The sequence below is a fragment of the Orcinus orca genome, chromosome 5 (assembly GCF_937001465.1).
Source record: "Orcinus orca chromosome 5, mOrcOrc1.1, whole genome shotgun sequence".
In the NCBI taxonomy this organism is placed as follows: Eukaryota; Metazoa; Chordata; class Mammalia; order Artiodactyla; family Delphinidae; genus Orcinus; species Orcinus orca.
The window spans coordinates 63,251,628-63,270,630 of record NC_064563.1 but is presented as its reverse complement, the minus strand read 5'-3'; the positions used below and the strand labels follow the sequence as shown (position 1 = coordinate 63,270,630).

Here is a 19,003-nt window from a genome sequence, read left to right as displayed (position 1 = left end):
GTGCCGCTACATACTTATTTGGCTTCATGGTGGACTTGTTACGGCATGTTTAAGAATATTCATTACTCTTGGCAGTTATAAACAAAATAAATGCCAAATGGAGATGCTAAGATGCAGACAAAAAAAAAAAAAAAGTTCAGAGTGTAGCTACACAGTATTTGCTCATGCCCTTCGATATCAATACCGTTCCCCGAAAGAATTTCCAAATACTCTAGGCCCAGGCGCAAAGGACAAAACAAAAAGCCCCACCTTTGAGCCCAGTACGGAGGTGATCCGCCCACCCACCAACCAATCCGAAGTCGTGTTCTCCACCTGCCCACGGCTTGAGCGACCTTTTCATTCCCGTCCGCTGTCCCCTTTTACGACAGTTTTCCGGCCTAGTTTACGGCCGCCACTGCCGTATTTCCTGGGGCGCCCGTGTCTGGGCGGTTTGCACATGCTGGTGGTGACCGCGTCGCTTTGTGGTAGAGGCGTAGAGCTGGTGGGGTGGGATGTACCGCGCTCCCGGTGGAAGCAGAGGAGCCGAGCGGGAACCATGGTGAGTTCCGCCTTCCGGCCTCTTGGGCGATCTCAGGCCCAGGCCTTAACCTCTGCTCAAGGTCTGGGAGGAGAGGAGCCGCAGATGTCTCCCTAATGCGACTCAGAGCTGGGGGTGTAGCGCCCCGGAGAGTCACCCTCTGGGACACAGAGCTGTTGCCTCACCCCTCTCGGGCCTTTGTGCCTGCCGTCCATGGGGCTCGGAGGTTAGTGGAAACGCATTTGATTATACCTGCTGGTCCCCTAACACATCCTTGCAGCCCTTTCTCTACATCGCTCTGTCTTTCCCCTTTTCTCTTGCTGACACACCTCTTCTCGATTCCTGAACATATTTGGCCGAAGGTGCTATGAGAAGCTAGTCTCTTAGTTAAGCCTACGTTTAACGGTGAATCAGAATTTACAGGAATCCTCTGTAAACAGTTCTCCCTTCTCTGGCAGAAACTTTATTTCCGTTGCTCTTGATTGAATTTTAATGTGACTTCACTTGCCCGGAGGTGAAAGAAGTTTTCAAGGGGAGGGGAATTATCTTTTTCACTGTTGTATAAATAAATAAGCAAATCGACTTGCTTTTTTTTTCCTTAGTGAAAAATCCCATACCTTTTAAATGCATTGGATATAAAATTTGCAGGATCATTGGGCAGAATATTTTCATCCTAAAAGTTATTTCTCCTGTTGAAATAAAACTTGTAATAAGTTGGAATGGGAGAATGGGCATGATAGGGAAGGGTGAGAATGAGAGAAATGAATATTTACTCTGCTTCCCTTTACCAGGCCAGTACAGTGGTAGCAGTTGGACTGACCATTGCTGCTGCAGGATTTGCAGGTTTGTTTATGGTTTGGGGGTAGAACTGAAGTAGAGGAGGTTGCGGACTTTTTATTTTATTGCTTTTGTTTTTAGGCCGTTACGTTTTGCAAGCCATGAAGCATATGGAGCCTCAAGTAAAACAAGTTTTTCAAAGTCTACCAAAATCTGTAAGGCTTCTTATTCACCATTTTTGCTAATTCTTTACTGTCTGTGTATGAAGCCTAGAGCCAGACATCCATGAAGTTCTACGTGATTGCTTTGGACCCCTTCTCTTGCTTCCCGCAAAGAAGGTTTAGAAGTTCTGAGCTTTGTAATGGTGCTACCCTAAAGAATCAAATGTTACGTGTGACAGATTTGGGGAAGAGGTGTTAACAGTTTTAGTATCATGAAAGTTAATATCACTTTAGTGTTCATACACCATTACCTTCAGCATCATTAGCTCTGCATCACAAACACAGAGGGATCTAGGGGTCTGAAGTGATCCATTTTTACTGTGTGGCTCTGGCACTCCCTAACAGAGATTACTTGGGTAACACTTAAGTTAATTGGGCTCTAGAGTATGACTGAATGTGATCATACATTCTGTGGTCAAAATTCAGAATGAATATGATTTTGACAACCTGTAGAGTATTGCTTTTTATTGTTATGATTGAATGTGACAGAGTAGTAGAGTAATGGTAGGTTTTACCAGTATAATTTCTGACATACCAAGGTCAGTGGATCTAATAGCCTGATTTTCTCAATATATATCTTAAAGTCTTGTTTTAGTAGTTGCCTTGAACCTCAAAATGTCCTTGAACCACTTGTCTCAAAAGATCTCTGAATCCTCTAAAGCACTTGTTCTAAAACATGTAGTCATATTCTGAGATCAAATTTTTATTTAGAACATGGCTAGCTTGGAATACTCTTCCCTTCACTCCCAGAAGAACTGGCTTTAAGGCACTGTTATTTTGTCTTGTATCTTCAAGACAGTTTAGATGGTCCGGGGGTGGGGGGGGGAATGGATGTTTAATGATCAATAAAATATTTGTTGCTATTTATAGAGTTAAAATACCATAGGGGGCTTCCCTGGTGGCGCAGTGGTTGAGAGTCCGCCTGCCGATGCAGGGGACGCGGGTTCGTGCCCTGGTCCGGGAAGATCCCACATGCCGCGGAGCGGCTGGGCCCGTGAGCCATGGCCGCTGAGCCTGCGCGTCCGGAGCCTGTGCTCCACAACGGGAGAGGCCACATTAGTGAGAGGCCCACGTACAGGGAAAAAAAAAAAAAATACCATAGGAATTGCACTTAGTTTTCTGAAGTGTCTTAGTTTTTCCGCTGGTTCTATGAACATTTATAGACATTTTTTAGCAGCTTTCAGTTTATTTTGATAATCTTTTCTTACAAATGTATTTCCACTTTCAGGCCTTCAGTGGTGGCTATTACAGAGGTGGGTTTGAACCCAAAATGACAAAACGGGAAGCAGCATTAATACTAGGTGTAAGGTAAAATAATTTCTCACATTTTTAGTATTTTTCTTCCAAATTTAGAGCTATAAGCAAGTGTAAGAAAGACCTTCTCTCTTTTATTAGGAGAGTTATTCTACTGTGTACATTTTTTTTTAATTTTTATTATTTTTTTGGCTGCACTGTGTGGCATGCGGGATATTAGGTCCCTGACCAGGGATCTAATCCACACCCCCTGCAGTAGAAGCATGGAGTTTTAACCACTGGACTGCCAGGGACGTTCCATCTATTACATTTTTAAGATCTAAACATTCCCTACAAAAGTCCAATGAGAAGGTCTAATGACACATGAGTACTTTTTAACTCATTGAAGGTAGATTTTTCAACAGATAATCACAGTGCTCAATATTGTTCTCTATAACGGAGTAACAGATTTTTTTGTGATGAAATTCTGCCTTCATTTCCAAATACTTAAACATACTTTTCGATAAAAGGATTGTTGTAATGGTTAAAAGTTCAACTAAATTTTTAAGAATGCCTTATTTTTCTAAGGAGCTCTGTTTAGTTCTGTGATTCAGAATATTAATCTTCCTAGTGTGTTAGAGGTTCCCAAATAGCTTTTCATACTGTTGTGTTGACTTACTCCAGTTTCAGTTTTTTTTCAGTTTCACAATTTTTAATCGACCTTTATATAGTTTTTTAATGTGACCCAGATCTACTCTGAAGTATACCTTTTCCTTTTTAAATTAGCCCTACTGCCAATAAGGGAAAAATAAGAGATGCTCATCGACGAATTATGCTTTTAAATCACCCAGACAAGGGTAAGTATCATTAAACTATTGTTAACACATTTTGTTGGAGTACCTGTTATTAGTGGGATAATTTTGTATCTAATTCTTGGCTATTATAAGGGAAATGCCTAGATCTGTTTGTGAGCACTGTCTCCCAGGCTGGATCCATTTGTTTAGGTATCTTAAAAGAGTAAGTTCTGAGTGAAAAATTTATAGACTAATGAGCAGATCTAGTAACTACTATAATTTGGAAGTAGTGATAAGCATTAACTGTGTTTTGAGATCTGCAGTTGTGATGTGACTTACAGTAGTGAGTCTCAAATACTGCTACTACTACTGTTTGGGGTGGGGGGTGTCTACATTCTTACCTAAGGAAAATGTTGAATTTCAGTTAATGAAACTAATAAAACTTTTAACTTTTTTCCTATACATTTAGACCTTTTAACTAGTGGTTACCTAGTTAGAAACCTATAGGACGTATTAGTTTCTGATACACTTCTAAGCAGCCTAGGCTGAGTTGAAAGATCAAATGGAATACCAAAATATAGACCACAAAATCCACATTCCAGTGTTTAAGTCCTTTTACTTTACAGGAGAAGCCTCTCTTTAAGAAAGAGTGTTTTGAGTTTAAACAGGGTTGTAATTGTTTGGTATCTGACTGCATAACCTTTTACAAAACTTAGCTTATACTAACTGGAAGGCTCTTGATTCTGTAGGTCTAGGGTGGAGCCCATAAATTTGCATCCTAACTAAGCTTTTTACTGATTGCTGGTGCTTGCTGGTCTGAGGGCCACACTTTTCTGAGAATCACTCAAATCACTGCTGCAGTTCAGTAGGAAAGGAGATGTAGGTGACATGGTGAAGGGACTGTTGGTAACAGGAAAAGGATATAAAGCAAAGTGGGGTCTTCCCAACTAAGCTCACCACCTCTGAAAATTTCATGGTTTTAAAATAACACAGTACAATAAATTGGTGTTTATGACTTGTGATCGTCATGAAAAGGCAACTTACACTATTTCAAAGTCACATAAGTATGAGAATTTTTTAAAATTTTATTTGTATCAGTTTAAGCTTTTTCAGAAGGTGCCATTTTTTGTGGAAATCTCCCTCCCATTGGTCAAATATATTAACCATGTTTTTGGTCATCCAGTTCCAGTGTCATAGTTATTTTAAAAAGTCAAAATTTCATTTCTGCTCATTTCACCTCTTAGATAAGCATAGGAATTCTTGAAGCAAGAGAATAGCTTTTCACCAAGCAGAAATTGGAGAGTCCATATTATAACTATTCCTTTTTTTTCTTCCTGTAGGAGGATCTCCTTATATAGCAGCCAAAATCAATGAAGCTAAAGATTTACTAGAAGGTCAAGCTAAAAAATGAAGTAAATGTATGATGAATTTTAAGTTCCTATTCATTTATGTATATGAGTACCAGCTTTTTATAATAAAATGCCTCAAAGCTACACATTTTAAAAATTAACATAAGCTAAATGAAAGCCTTGGTATAAATTTGAGGATTTAAAATCGGATTATAGAATATTTGTAGGTTAATACTCAATGATTATGGATAAGTGCATGCCATTTGAAGTGTTTGTTACTCATTTGTCAAATAATTTGGTACCTATGTCAAGACAAAGTGAACAAGATAGTCTCTCTCTGAAGGAATCCCCAATCTGATGGGAGATTGATAAACTGATAATTAAAATACAATGTGAAAATAATTAAAATACAATGTGATAAATATGATGGAATTAGCACAAGTTGTTGTAGTAGGGGCTCATCTCATTAAGACAGGTGGCTGTTCAAGGTACACAGGACTCCCCCAGCCACTTAGAACCTTGAACTTAAAAGTGAATTTAGGGCTTCCCTGGTGGCGCAGTGGTCGAGAGTCCATCTGCCGATGCAGGGAACACGGGTCCGTGCCCCGGTCCAGGAAGATCCCACATGCCGCGGAGTGGCTGGGCCCGTGAGCCATGGCTGGTGAGCCTGCGCGTCCAGAGCCTGTGCTTCGCAACGGGAGAGGCCACAACAGTGAGAGGCCCGAGTACCGCAAAAAAAAAAAAGTGAATTTAGCCACAACTTAACCTGAGAAATTGATCTAGGTATGTATTTATCACTTTGTCAGTGATAAATCTGAATTGTTTCCGATTTCATACAGTAAAAACTGTAACAGTATGATAAAGATTTGAGAATACAAGTCCTGTTTTTAATCAAGAAAGTATGTATATTTTATTTAGCTAACCCCTTAAAGAGACTGACCATTTATAAACTACTTTAATTGGTTATTTTTTTACATAATCAAGTTTCACATCTGTTAAAACACAATTAGTGAAACTGAAAAGCTCTCAGTTATCAAAATATAACGAAGGACTCGATAATTCATACACTGATATATTTAAATGACATTTCAGGGTAAATAGCTATTGGTCTAACAAAAAATATCTAAGGATAACCAGAGGACCTACCTAAAACATGTGAGGTTAAGATAGCTATTTTGTGGTCAGCCAGAATACTTAATTTTCAGTTCTAAGATGATAAATACTACTACCTACAATCTAAACTTTCTTAAATCTTCCTAAAGTTAATTGTTAATGGGGAACACAAAGACTTTCAAGGTCAAAATAATGGAGGTGGTCATATTTAGCACCGGAATGTGTTTAGGGACATTTCAAAATGGAGGTGTATCTGCTTTTATTTTCCATCCCATTTCCTCATTCAAAATCTGATCAAGTTCATTTGCCATGATTTAGAGTATGACGAAGCACTTGGCTATTTCCAGGGACAAGGGGGTATGAAGGTACAGCTGATTCATGTTATTCAAAGTAGTTGTGTTGTATAAAGACACTGAGAATACTAAATTAGTGAATCCTGAACCACTGTTCATAGGGGTTTCCTGTGAGCCTCTGGTCACAATATTTTTGTTAACCAGTGAATATATAACCTTGTTTACAAGTGTTTCTGTTTAAGACATCTTATTTAATATATATTGTTGATTCATTAACATTAAATTCACAGCCAATAACATCACAACTCATGCCAATCCATCACAGCCTTCTTGCATTTAGGAACCTTAGGCAGCAGCACTTCACTACGCTTGGGGGCCATCTTAAACAGTGAAATCACCAATAAAAAGGACAAAAATGCAAAAAACTTGGCATTAAATGGACCATGAAAAGGATGCTTATTTACAGTAGGAAAACTGAAACAAGGCAGAGCATAACTTTGTAGGTACCGGGTGACTCATTTTCACACTTTGCATGTCCGCAACCAACCAGGAAATCGCCGTGATTGTTGACTTTGGAGGTATGAACTTGAAAATAAGGAATCCGCTAATAATGAGGATCAACTGTATTTTGGCTTACTAGCCTTTTATTTCAGTCCTTTGGACTAGTCAAAAAAAAATGTTTATGAACAAGAGCTTTAATTAAGGAAAAGAGATATTATCAACTAAAAAGCAAATTTTTCAGACGAATAGAAGATATGCCCAAAGGCAATCAAGCATTAACTTTAAAAAGGAAAACTTCATGTTGAAGGTACACTTTTGAGTGTTTAATGCAAACACAGCATACCTGTTTCTAAGATACCACTTTACAATAATACTAAGGAGCACAGCAGACATTTTTCTTTCATAGTAATGTTTTATTTTCTCTAGGCTTACCTTTTTCAAGTAGAAGAATCCATATTTCACTGAAAGCCGTTAGGCAAACCTACCATTTTTCTTGGGTAAAAAAGTCATCTTTTTTATGAGGGCTCTAGATCATGGTAATTGATGCAAGTGTGATGATCTGTAAGAGAGCCTTCATCTTTTAATGGTATTTTCTTACAAAATGCTTGTGTATTATTAACATTTATTGACTGTTTACAATGTGCTAGCGTTGTGCTAAGCATTTCCCCCTTACCCAGTAGTAGTTACTATTAAAGTACATTTTACAAGTAATGAAATTGAAGTTCAGTGAGGTTAAGATACTTGCCAAAGCAACATGCTGGCTGAGAAAACTGATCTTTCTCAAACCCGAAGTTCTACGCTGTTAACCTCCACACTGTGGTACCTTTCACAAATCTGATAACCCAGGGATGTTTCCCTTGGTGGTACTGAAATGTGTGTCTCATACTTGTCATTACACTTCTACCTTGGGCCTTTTTATCCACGGGTCCTTTCAGATATAGACTTCTTTAAAAGGGAGGAAGATAATGGTTGAATATAGGACTAGGAATAGGAGGTACAGGTTTCAAGTGAAACTTCTGCTATAATAGCCAGGCAACTTTGAGCAAGGTATCTATGCACTTAGGGCTCTGCTTCCTCATCTGTTAAGAGGGGGAAAAAAAAATAACAGCCAACTTAAATTGTTAAGACTTCTCCACTTTATGGATAGGAAATTGAAAAACTAGAGCAAATGCTTTCTGAAGTTGCACAGCTACTGAAACTATAAGCCCTGAATATCTTCTCCAATTTACTAGCTTCATTTATAATTTGGTTCTCTATATATTAGTCCTTAATACATGCCTATTCACAGCCTTAATGTTTAGAACTGGCATACCAGAGCTTTAGTTTCCTTACTTAGCCTCTTTCCTTTTGCCTTCACTGGGCCTCTAGGTTGACAACAGATGAGTCCTATGCTACTTAATAAACTTTATAAACCTGCTTTGCTGGTGATGAAAGTAGGCTGTAATGGGTGGTCCTGAAGTCGAATCTTTTCCCACCCTTATTTTTAGGCAAATTCTCTTGCCTTCAGCTGTTTTACAAATGATGGGAATATCTATAGAAGCATTTAACAAGTCATACAGACCCAAACCATTCAAGAAATAATTGAGAACATGTATGAAAATGGAACACAAGCCCATTTTCTGATTCTAGAAGCTTGGTTATATAGTTTTCTCTGCTATCCTTAATTTCCTGTGCTCTAAATTACAACAAACAGAAGCAAGAAGGGTAAAAGGCAGCTAGATGTAAAATGAGAAGTGGAAGAAACTGGATAACTAGTATCTTAACACAGGGTAAAAACCTAAACATGTTGGACCATGCCACACTAAAAAGCTATGTAGTATTCGGCACACTAAAAATTTATTTTATACCTTAAAGAAAACCTTGTATCAGAAGTAATTTAAATTAATCCAGGCAGAATGCTTCATTTAAGAGTTAACCAAGCTTAAGTTTAAACACTTCAGGCTAAAATAATGAGTTCTACTGTTTCAATGAGAATTTATAAGGCACCTTTCTGTTGTTAACAACCTATAAAAGTTGTTTTGCATTTCAGAAGTGTGTGATGGGGTCATTATTTTGTTCAGCATAAATGATCCCCCAAACGTTAATTACAATGAAAATTTAGAAGTTGGCTCCAAAACTTAAAAGGCCAGAATATGGTAGAAAGAAATCTATAAATCTGAGGTAAAGTAAAAAGCACTTACTTAGAATGCTAGAATAGGTTTTTGGTTAAAGAACCCTGGACTGAGAGTAACCTTGAGTACCAGGAAACTTAAATGACTTAAGCTCTGCTTTTTGTTGCTGGCACTGCTGTTCAGTGTTGTGTATCTGCTTAGAGCCAATTGTTGCTTTAGCAACAGGATATAGAAAGAGCTATCCAGTGTTAACCTGTTATTCCTGACCCAATGACAAGGTCGTAGTCCAGTGTTAGGGTATAATCTGGAACAAGTTAACACTTGCTGTGACCTTAGTGCTGTTTCAGTTAATGGAATTTCAAGTGAAGTATTTATGTATTTTTCTTTACAACCTGAAAACAGCAAGGTGAAAAATGAAGTTCAAAGAGGTTGAGGTATGAGCTCCAGGGAACAATTAAGCATAGATTAGTTCATCTAGAAAAACTACGGGAAAATTTCTGTAATGAAAATGGTCTCTAACCTAGAAAATGAGTAGCTACATTTGACAATCCATCAAGTAAAAAGGGTACGAAACATTCAGAAAATATCCCTGTGGTTTCACCCTAATTTGAGAAACTGCTAACTAGTATACTTAATAGTGGGACTTTGAAATTGAGAATGTTAGTGAAAAATAATTCTGCCCTTCTTTTATCTTTAGATTGCATACAATATAGCTGGAAATGTCTGGGACAGATATAAATAGAAAACAAACACCATTTTAATTCAGCATACTCCTTAAGAGTACATGGTTAAGTATCACACAGGGTCTAACATATGATTACACTCTAGTTATATTATATTGGAAAGGCCTTTATGGGATCACCTAGTCTAGGCCTCTCTAGTTGGATGAAACGGAATATAGAAAAAGTTTGTACAACTAAGATAGTAACTCCCAATTCTGTGCTTCAGTACCCTGAAACAGTAATATAGAAGATACAGATGAATCTGAATCTAAAGTGACCCACTGATAAACCATTTTAAAAAACAAAATTAATATTTTCATTATATACACCTCCCTCATCCAATAATTAGGGCTTTTCTGGATGATTAGACCCTTGCTTGGATTTCTGGAGTAAATGATTATACCTTAAAACGTATTATTAGGTTGTCTCTTCCGTGGGTCAAAACTGGTCAGCTCCCAGCAATTTCCTGTGGTTCAACATAACTGACGTTTTCAACCAGCAGTTGAGTGCAGTTTCAAATTACCACCACTTGCCAAAAGTTTTACTATAGCAGATTGCAATTATTGCTTTATTGCAACAGTTCCCTGAAATAAAACCCAAATGCTGTCATAGGTTAATCATGGGTTATAAGTGAATATTATCCATTCAAGCATCCTAGTAAAAAACTAAAATTTTAAAATAAGGGACCTGCAAATTCACCATATCAGATATCCTTACAAAGGGTACAGGTGATCCAAGTTGTAAATAGCAAAGATAAGGAGACTGAGGCTTTTCAATGAACACCCTACTTGTTGCCTTTTGGAATTTTGCCAAACCCATAGATCCAATTCAAGTTCCTTGAAGCCTTAGAAAATCTAAATATAAAAGTAATTTTCCTTTATTCATTTCCAGTAACCGCCAATCATCTGCTTACGGCATAAGCTCATTGTAGGCACAGCCTATAAGAATATTAACTAGTTGGTTTCAACCTGAAAAGAGTCGATCTGTTTGCAGAGGACACAAATGGTAGGTACTATTTCCCAATCTACCAGCAACATTCAGTTAACATACCAACTTTGCAGAGACCCTTCTGAGGTTAAACACTAGACTCATAGCGAACAGTAGCTACAAAAATACTTCCAAAGGTGATGGATCCCAGCCACAGAAGAACGGCTGACATGAATGGAGATCCAGGACAAATAGTAAAACACCAGCTTAGTGTTTTCCTGTTCTTTGGTTATTTTGCTCGTCTGTATATACCTGGACTTGCTTTTTAAAGAATATTTACTTAAGCTACTACCTCCCTCAGCCTTGTCCTAAGCAACATCTCAGTTTTCATGAACTCACTGGTTTGATATGCTGTTACCTCCACATTAAAATAGTTACTTAAAATTAATACTTTTATGTATCCCTATTATAATTTTAACAGTGGTGACTGACCTGTCAACAGAAACCCATACCATTTTGTGAAAGTTTTAGGCCCGTGGAAGGCTTAAAAGAGTGACGCCAAACCCAAGAATCTAGGCTTCCCAAGTCTTCAGGAAAAGACCATTTTTACCCCCATGTAATCTCAGTTCTTAATTCATGATTTAGTTCAGATATCATACACGATTTCATATATGTATGCTGAAACAATACTTAAGCTGCATAAAACCTTTGGGGGGGCGGGGCTGGGGGGCTGGCAAGTTTTCCCATAGCAACATTCCATGTAACTTGTAGCCAAAAAAGATGGACTCTCAAACTAAGTTTGGAAGGCTACCTCTATCAGGAATAGTTACCTTTGAGGAGTGGGCTTTTCAGTTCTGAATCTGAGCATGTGCTATTAAAAAAAAAAAAGATAAAAGGCCTATCATGATTCTGCAGCACATATTTCTAAAGGACATTGGGATTAGTCATTTGTAAATAATGAAATCTTAATACTTATTTCCTAGAATCAGGTTATTAGTTCTAAAAAAACTCCCTGGGCTAAACCCACTTAAGGTGATTTTGTGTTTCTTCCGTTCCCACTGAAACAGTCTTTACAGGAGGATTTTACTGAATATTCTACCTGGAAGAAAATGAAAAATCGTATTTTCTTTATACCATATTTACCGATTTGGGGATTAATGAAAATTCTTCTCATACCTTATAATTAATTTGTAACTCTACTACTGAAGAGAAGAATAAAAAGGCCAACAATTTTACATGTTTCTGACTTTGGTGGATTAAAAAAAAGACATTTGTGGGTAATTTTATTAGGATATGAAATTACTTGATATTATTTATTCAATGTTCAAGGACTGCACTATTCACACTACACCTTAAAATTTTCAGTTATCAGGGTTTTAGGAAAAAGCATGTAATATCATCACAACTTTAACCTCAACAGTAATAAATTTCAGGGCTAGGGTTTTACATACACTGACCTGGCAAATATTTTTAACTATAACCTGAATTGTCCTTCAGCCATAAATTAAAATCACTTAGCTTTTTTATGCACATAAATTAACATAAATTATGCACATAAAATACTTTTCAGATGCCAAGTGAAAGAGCTTTCTTCTTGCTCAGTAGTCTTTATATAATATTGTAGAGCAACTCCCATAAACCCACAACTACTTGATATCACCTTGCAACACACTTCGTTTAAGTTTGTATCTTCCTAAAATTAAGACATCTGGCTAAAATATTTACCAAAAATCCATTCATTAGTATAAGAACCTTTAAAATTATTTCCTTGAGAACCAAAAATCAAATTCGTGACATTCCTTATTTAAAAACTGCTCATTATACTTCTTTATAAAAATAACTTTAATAAAGAATCAAAGGCAAAAGTAAAATTCTGGATTTTACCCCAATGCCTTCCAAAAGTTGCCTATGATTAGAATTTTGTTACAAAGACTTTCCTAATATCAAATCTCTGATCAATTCCCTAAACCATTCTATTCTAACACACTAAATTTTTTTAAGTACTAAGATTTCAGAGGATTCATTACAAAATGATAAATTGACCAGCTAATATTTTACTACTACTTATGAGCAAGTATAAATGCATCTTAAAAAGCAATCAGAATACTACTCTAGGCCTTTAAGTAGGTCCAACTACTTTTCAACAGTTGGTATAAAAAGTAGAAAGTTAAAAATCAGCAAATGGAAGATCAAAGTTTATTTACTACCTGCATACAAAAACATATTGCACATCAAACAACCAAAATCAAAAAAAAAAAAAAAAAAAAGGGAAAAAAAAAGAAAAAGGGGGAAAAAAGAAAAGGAAAAGATACTCTACTGAAGACTAACATGTAGTTTATACAGAATAAACCTTCTGGAAATTGATCTTTTCAGTAGTTCAGGTTATGTCTGAATGGACATGACTAATTCAGCTTAGTGTTTTAACTAAAGCTATGTTTGATTTTTTAAATACTGTACACTTTAATAAATAAACCAAACAAAGCCTCAATGTAGAACAGTCACTGCCAATATCACCCAGTGTCCCTGCAGATGAGAATTTAACAAATGTATTCCAGTGGCCTGCAGATTTTCCTCTACATACAGCATTTTAAAAACACATTAAAACAGACCAGTTTCCAGACTAAACTAATGAAGAAATTACAATTCAGTGCAAAATATCTTAGACTGCATTTCACTCTAGTTTTCCTCAGGTGAAGAAGTGGTTGCATATTATTAAAAATGTAACAAAAGCAGCTAATGCTTTCATAAAGAATATTCCCTTAGGGATCCCACCCCCCACCCACCTCCCCCCATCTCTGCCATATTTTGAAAACAAAATAACATTTCCTATAGCCAGCAACTTTTTTTAATGTTACATATACTATTCTCAAGGCACATCTGATGATATATTTTATAACACAGTAGGTGTCAAAGTATGTTTAACATATGATTTCTTCAGGATCCCTCCCCTTTCTGAATTCCAAATGGAGGAACTGAAAGTGCGATGTAAAGACTGGCGATCCATATTCTATCTTTGGCAAGCTTGTACAAGCACTATTGTAAAATGTAATGTAAAAGAACTGTAAACTAGGAACTTCTTCAGTTTATGAAACACCATTCAGGACTGCTGCTTCTTGAGTATTTTCTTCTTTTAAGGTATTAATCTTTTCTTCTCCTGGAGTACGCTGTAGCTTAGAAATTTCATCGCCAGAAGCACTAGTTGGGCCATTTATTGCCTTTTCTGAAGGACCATGCTCTTCAATCACATCTTTTGCCTGCCAAAGGGAGACAACTTTTTCAACTTCTTTATAAATGAAATCTATAGCTGAGGAGGACAATAGCTACATAAACATTAATTAGCTAATAAATAATTTTAGTTTTCACATACCACAATGGATCAAAGAATTAAAACATTCTTAAAATTCAAAACAAATACCAATGTACTCCACCTCTCTGGGCTTTTCAACTCTTTATCTCTAGTATCTAGCGGTGCATAAACCACAGGAAGAATCTGTACCTGTTTACTGAAAACTTGCACCTAATTTCATTTTAACCACTGGAAAGCTCACCATATAAAAGATATAAACATTAATACCCTAAGTAACGCAAATAACCACCTACTTACTCACCTTTTTTTTGGAACTCACATTTACATATCAAATCCCTTAAAATATTTAAAAGAATTGAAACTTAAAGGTCTTTATCCACCACTGAGAAGAGGTATATTCAGCCTATTGTTCCCCAAATTAAGGCAACAGTCTCTATGCCCAGTATCTTTGGGCAGACTGAATTTTACGAATGCTATTTAGAGTTCTAAATGAAAAGTATTTCAGGCTCAAGCATGCATATCTTCAGTTACCTGGGGCCAAAAACAAAATCAAGAGTAGTCTTTAACTAAAATATTACTGGTCTAATTGGGGAAACAAGTGATCATACAAGTAAGTTAAGAAGTGAAAATAAAACTAAACCATACCGAAAACAAAAACAAAAACACCAAAACCTACAGGTTAAATTCTCCTTACCATTTCTTTCTTGTTTTTAGCCAAAGTTTCCCTTGGGAGGTTTCTTTGTCTGCTCTGAGACTCAGCTCTAGAAATATAATCTGCAACTGTGACTGTTGAAGATGAGAAAAAAATTACAGGTGTTGAAAAAGTACTTCTAAAGTTTATTTATGGATAAAGAGTAATTTTACTTTTAAAATAAATTAATGGTGGGTTACCCAATTTCAAAATTTTCTTAAGCTGGGTACCACCTCCAACCAAAAACTAACCCTGAAAAATGTGCCTGTGGTTTAGTGCTGACTACAGAAGATTTCAAGCTGGAGAGGCAAGGAAGCCTAGATTAAAGTCCTCTTCAACAAGAGTCCAGCCATTTGCTTCTGGTTAGTCTACAGTTGTGGGGTAAGTCTGACATAGAAATCCACAACCAAGAATAGAGAATGCAGCATTGTAAGCCCAGTGTTTGCACTTATCAGTGGGGGAAAAAATGGGGCAAACTGGGTCAAATCGTGGTGTAGCATGCTTCAATTTGAAATTTTCATCAAAGATGTAAAAGATTTACTCAGAAATTAGTTGTTCTGGTTTTTTTTTTTTTAACATTTTCTTTAAAAGCACAGTAAGATATCCAAGTGTATTTTATGGTTCCTTTTTCACATTTCACACTAGAAACCATTCTGAGTAATCTAAAAAAACTGCAAGCAAACTAAAGATGACAGAACACCAACCTAAAAATGTGGCCATTGATCATGGTGGGAAAAGGTCCACCATTAATTCAGTAACCACTCCCTTTCCCCATCTTGCCAATCTTTCAAGCGACTGACTGAAAAGGTGTTTGTGTTTGCAATGGCAGTAGGGATACAGGGAAAAGACTAACGCAAAGGCGAAAAGACTAACCCACACTAACACCCTACTGCCAACCCAACTGCAACAAACTACCTCTGGTCTGCTAGTACACTGGACTGGCCTCACTTTATACTGCAGAACTTTCTCTTCAAGGACCTGCAACTTAGAATTCACTGATTTGAAGAAATATCAAAATAATCACCCTCTTCCTTTCAAAGTATTTACTTTCCCTCAGAAACTGATGAAGGAAAATCCCTGATTATGTGGAATACGGTGTACTTTAAATTATGGAAGCAGGTAAATTACGAAAGAATTAAAACTCGGGTAAATTTAAAATTTAAAGTCACTATGTACAGGAAGAGCTAGTCCATCAGGTTCAAATTATATGAAAATAAATCATTTTAATATAATAAAAAGCTGGATTGTATTTACAATTCATTTTTCTTAATCATGAATTAACATGCTAACACCTTTCTTTATAAGATCCTAGAACTTTCAAGAACTTTCTAAAATTATACTGTTTACCAAGAAAGGATTCTGACATAGATAGAACTATTAAAATGAATCTTTTTAAATCCCAAGGAAACAACTTAATTCAGAACTAATACACATCTTTAGAAACACCGCTAAATAAAGATGTTTCATGTCTAAAACTGTCTCTTTCCCTCCAAATTATAAGAAACTCAATGTACTCATTTTGGAGCTTTATAAATGGTCATTTAAATTCACTGTAAATAAATTTATAAATACATTTAATAATAGTTTCCAAAATTGGGGAGAGGGATACTATCAAATCCACTTCATCATTATATCTACATACACAGAAGCAAAAGCATCCTATTCTAGTTTGGAGAGCACCTTAATGAATTCATTCTGTTTCCATGGTTGAGCCCTCAGTGACACCTGGAAGAACTCAGCTACCTGGAAACCCTGATGCATAGACATGCATACTGCTAAATTTGAACACGTGACAATTCTTAGAACTCTTCATCCACTATGTACAGAGAATAGTATACTTTGATACAGTTTATCAATTAATAGGCACTTAGCTGGAAAGGTAAAAATTTATCAGTGCCCCTCCCCTACCAAAGGGAGGTAAAACTAAAAATAACCTCAGTTAATTCAAAGAAAAACCTGTTTATAGCCAGTCTTTAAAATAAAAGCCACTTAAAAGTTCAAAACAGATTAATAAGTATTTACAATATCTAGAAAAAAACTGAGGCAATTTGTGCAGCATAATTTGGACTCTAGAATTTAAGGGCTCCAAAGTTAATCCACTGGACACCAGTATACTGTCATTTTCTTAGTAAAGAATACTCACTGCTTAATTTATACTAAGGGCAACAAGAAATTCTGAGCAAATATTTGTTTATTTCAGAGAATGTTGACATTAACTTTGGATAGAAGCTGCCTTCGTAGAACTCCTTCCAGGGGCAAAGGAGAAAATGATGTGCTTTTTCCACCTATTTGTGTGTGTGTGTGTGTGTGTGTGTGTGTGTGTGTGTGTGTGTGTGTGTGTGTGTGTGTGTGTGTGTGTGTGTGTGTGTGTGTTGGTTTGGGGGGCAGGGGGCACACTGAGAAAGGCAATGAGTTCTAAAGAAGAAATTAGTACTTCCAAAGAACAGAGTAAAATAGGAATAAATGCAGTAAAGAACACAAATCATTGCTTAATTATATAAAACTCTAAATTACTCAAGTTTCAATTAATACCATGCAGAAATCTCTTCCTCTTCTTTATCAAAGGTTTTCTACGTTATTCCCTTTATGTCCTTTGACTTAGTAATGAACCACCATCCACCTAGTTAATAAATTATGTTGTAATTTATTCTATCTCAAGTCCAACCTACTAACAGCTTAAATTTCCTTATTTGTAAAGTACAGCCAAAAAGTGTACACACTGCTATGCCAGCTTCAAAAAACAAAATAAATACAATCTCTTCATCTAAAAGATATTTCTAACACTAAAGAGAGAGAAAAGAAGAGAAAACAGTAACATTTCCTGGAACCTATTTTGACAATATTTAATTCCTTTTAAATTTACAACTATCTTTAAAACATCAACTTTTTTTTCCCCAAGAATGGAAACTAATACCCTTAACCAGTTTTCTCAATGTCTCCACAACCACTAAACTTAAAATTCTAAATAAAGATACTGGAATTTACATTCTTTATTTGGGGAAAACACAAGAATTTGCTTTGGAAAGAATGCAAAATTGATTAGTTTAAAAGGGGTTTATTTCTGGTGCACACAGTTTCTTCATTGTAAATATACATGTGATTCTCCATACAAAGGAAATGGAATTATGTTCAAGATAGTATAGACACAGCAAACAAGTTTCTTTGAAGTTACTAAAAATTATATCTACTTAAATTAACATTCTAAAACTAAGTAAGTACTATTAATTTGAATAGTTAGTAGGTGTAAGGGAAAAGGCATCACACTACAATAAACAAAAACATAACATGCATTCCTCTTACTAGGAAAAAGACACTTTCAAGTATTTTTTTCATTTATACTTTTTTTTTAAACTGTGGGTATGAGAAACCCCACAAAAATGAGGTGCTGAACCCAGATATAGCAAGCAGGCACCATGCAAAAGCTGCCCAGTTTTGCCAATCAACCTCAATCACAATCTACAACATAGTTCCTGGGATGGCAGGCCCCAACTCAAGAATGCAGAATCTGCCAAGTGGACAAAATAACGGTATTCTCAACAGTATTTCCATGTAAAAAAATTGAGACACAACATTAGTTCAATTAGACGGGTTTACTACACATTTACGGTGTGAAGGAAGAATGCATTTTCTTAAGAGTAGTAGTCGTATTAGTTGAGTAAACAATTTATGCAATGCACATCTTGAATGTATATGCACAGGTGTACATGTAAGTATAATATATTTAGAAAGCAGACACATGACATTTTTTTTTCATGCTTGTAACCTGGTGTTGGCAACAGGTCCACGCAAGTTACCTGGCTGTCTATCTTCTGCCTGACCCCTGAAACGACGCCTGCGGCTACGATTGCGTCGCTGGGGTTTTTTTTCACTATCATCTGTAATTGCAAAGTTCACCATGAACTATTCTGACAAAAACAAAGCAAAAAAAACAAAAAACTTCTTTCCTTCAAAGATTTAAAGAAGGGAAAAGAACCTTTTAATTAAACAGGAAAAATAAAACAATACACATTACTCACAGGAAAAATACTTTTGTAGTTTAAAACATTCCTACTACATTAAATATGGAATTATCATCCAGAAATTAAGAGGGTTTTAACTCTTGATTAAACAAACTCTAAGACTTAATTACCATCATTCAGGAATAAAGTTTTCCTTTTTTTTACCAAAGTTAATGACATTTTAGCCCTCTGGAAATCAATTCCTACTCAGTATACACACCTTCATTAGTGTCATTTATAACATTTAAAGAGGCAAACTGAAAGCCCAATTTTGGTTTAGAACAGTAAGAGTATTAAGTGCCTTGCAGTTTGAATATTTGTATTGAAGGGCACTTTAATAAATCCTCCCAGTTTCAAATTATTTGGCTATACAAATCTGAGAACTAGACATTTAAGACAGACACAAAGCCATCTACCTCGTCTGAAGTAAACACTAGGAAAAATTCAAC

The 19,003-nt window shown here is 36.1% G+C and overlaps 2 protein-coding genes across 8 annotated transcripts in view; one reads left to right on the top strand and one right to left on the bottom strand.

Annotated features, from left to right (window-relative positions):
* Nucleotides 1-381: 381 nt before the first annotated feature.
* Nucleotides 382-12,857, top strand: DNAJC19 (DnaJ heat shock protein family (Hsp40) member C19). 2 transcript variants are annotated; one of them, XM_033403096.2, is made up of 6 exons: nt 382-538; nt 1,309-1,360; nt 1,436-1,509; nt 2,744-2,823; nt 3,535-3,605; nt 4,883-12,857. In XM_033403096.2, the coding sequence occupies exons 1-6, from the start codon at nt 437-439 to the stop codon at nt 4,951-4,953; spliced, it is 450 nt and encodes a 149-aa protein (XP_033258987.1). In that variant the 5' UTR covers nt 382-436; the 3' UTR covers nt 4,954-12,857. The 2 variants fall into 2 exon arrangements, with proteins under 2 accessions (XP_033258987.1, XP_004278446.1); XM_004278398.4 differs by having other exon boundaries at nt 445-743.
* Nucleotides 12,741-19,003, bottom strand: part of FXR1 (FMR1 autosomal homolog 1) — a 57,551-nt gene continuing 51,288 nt past the window's right edge. For 2 of the 6 annotated variants that reach the window (XM_033403092.2, XM_033403093.2), the window contains 3 exons: nt 18,351-18,431; nt 14,560-14,651; nt 12,741-13,812 (listed from right to left, as the gene is read on the bottom strand). In XM_033403092.2, coding sequence (XP_033258983.1) covers nt 13,642-13,812; nt 14,560-14,651; nt 18,351-18,431 — 344 coding nt within the window. In that variant the 3' untranslated portion in view covers nt 12,741-13,641. The remainder of the gene's footprint in view (nt 13,813-14,559; nt 14,652-18,350; nt 18,432-19,003) is intronic. The other 4 variants (XM_049710651.1, XM_004278395.4, XM_033403095.2 and 1 more) reach the window with 3 other exon arrangements.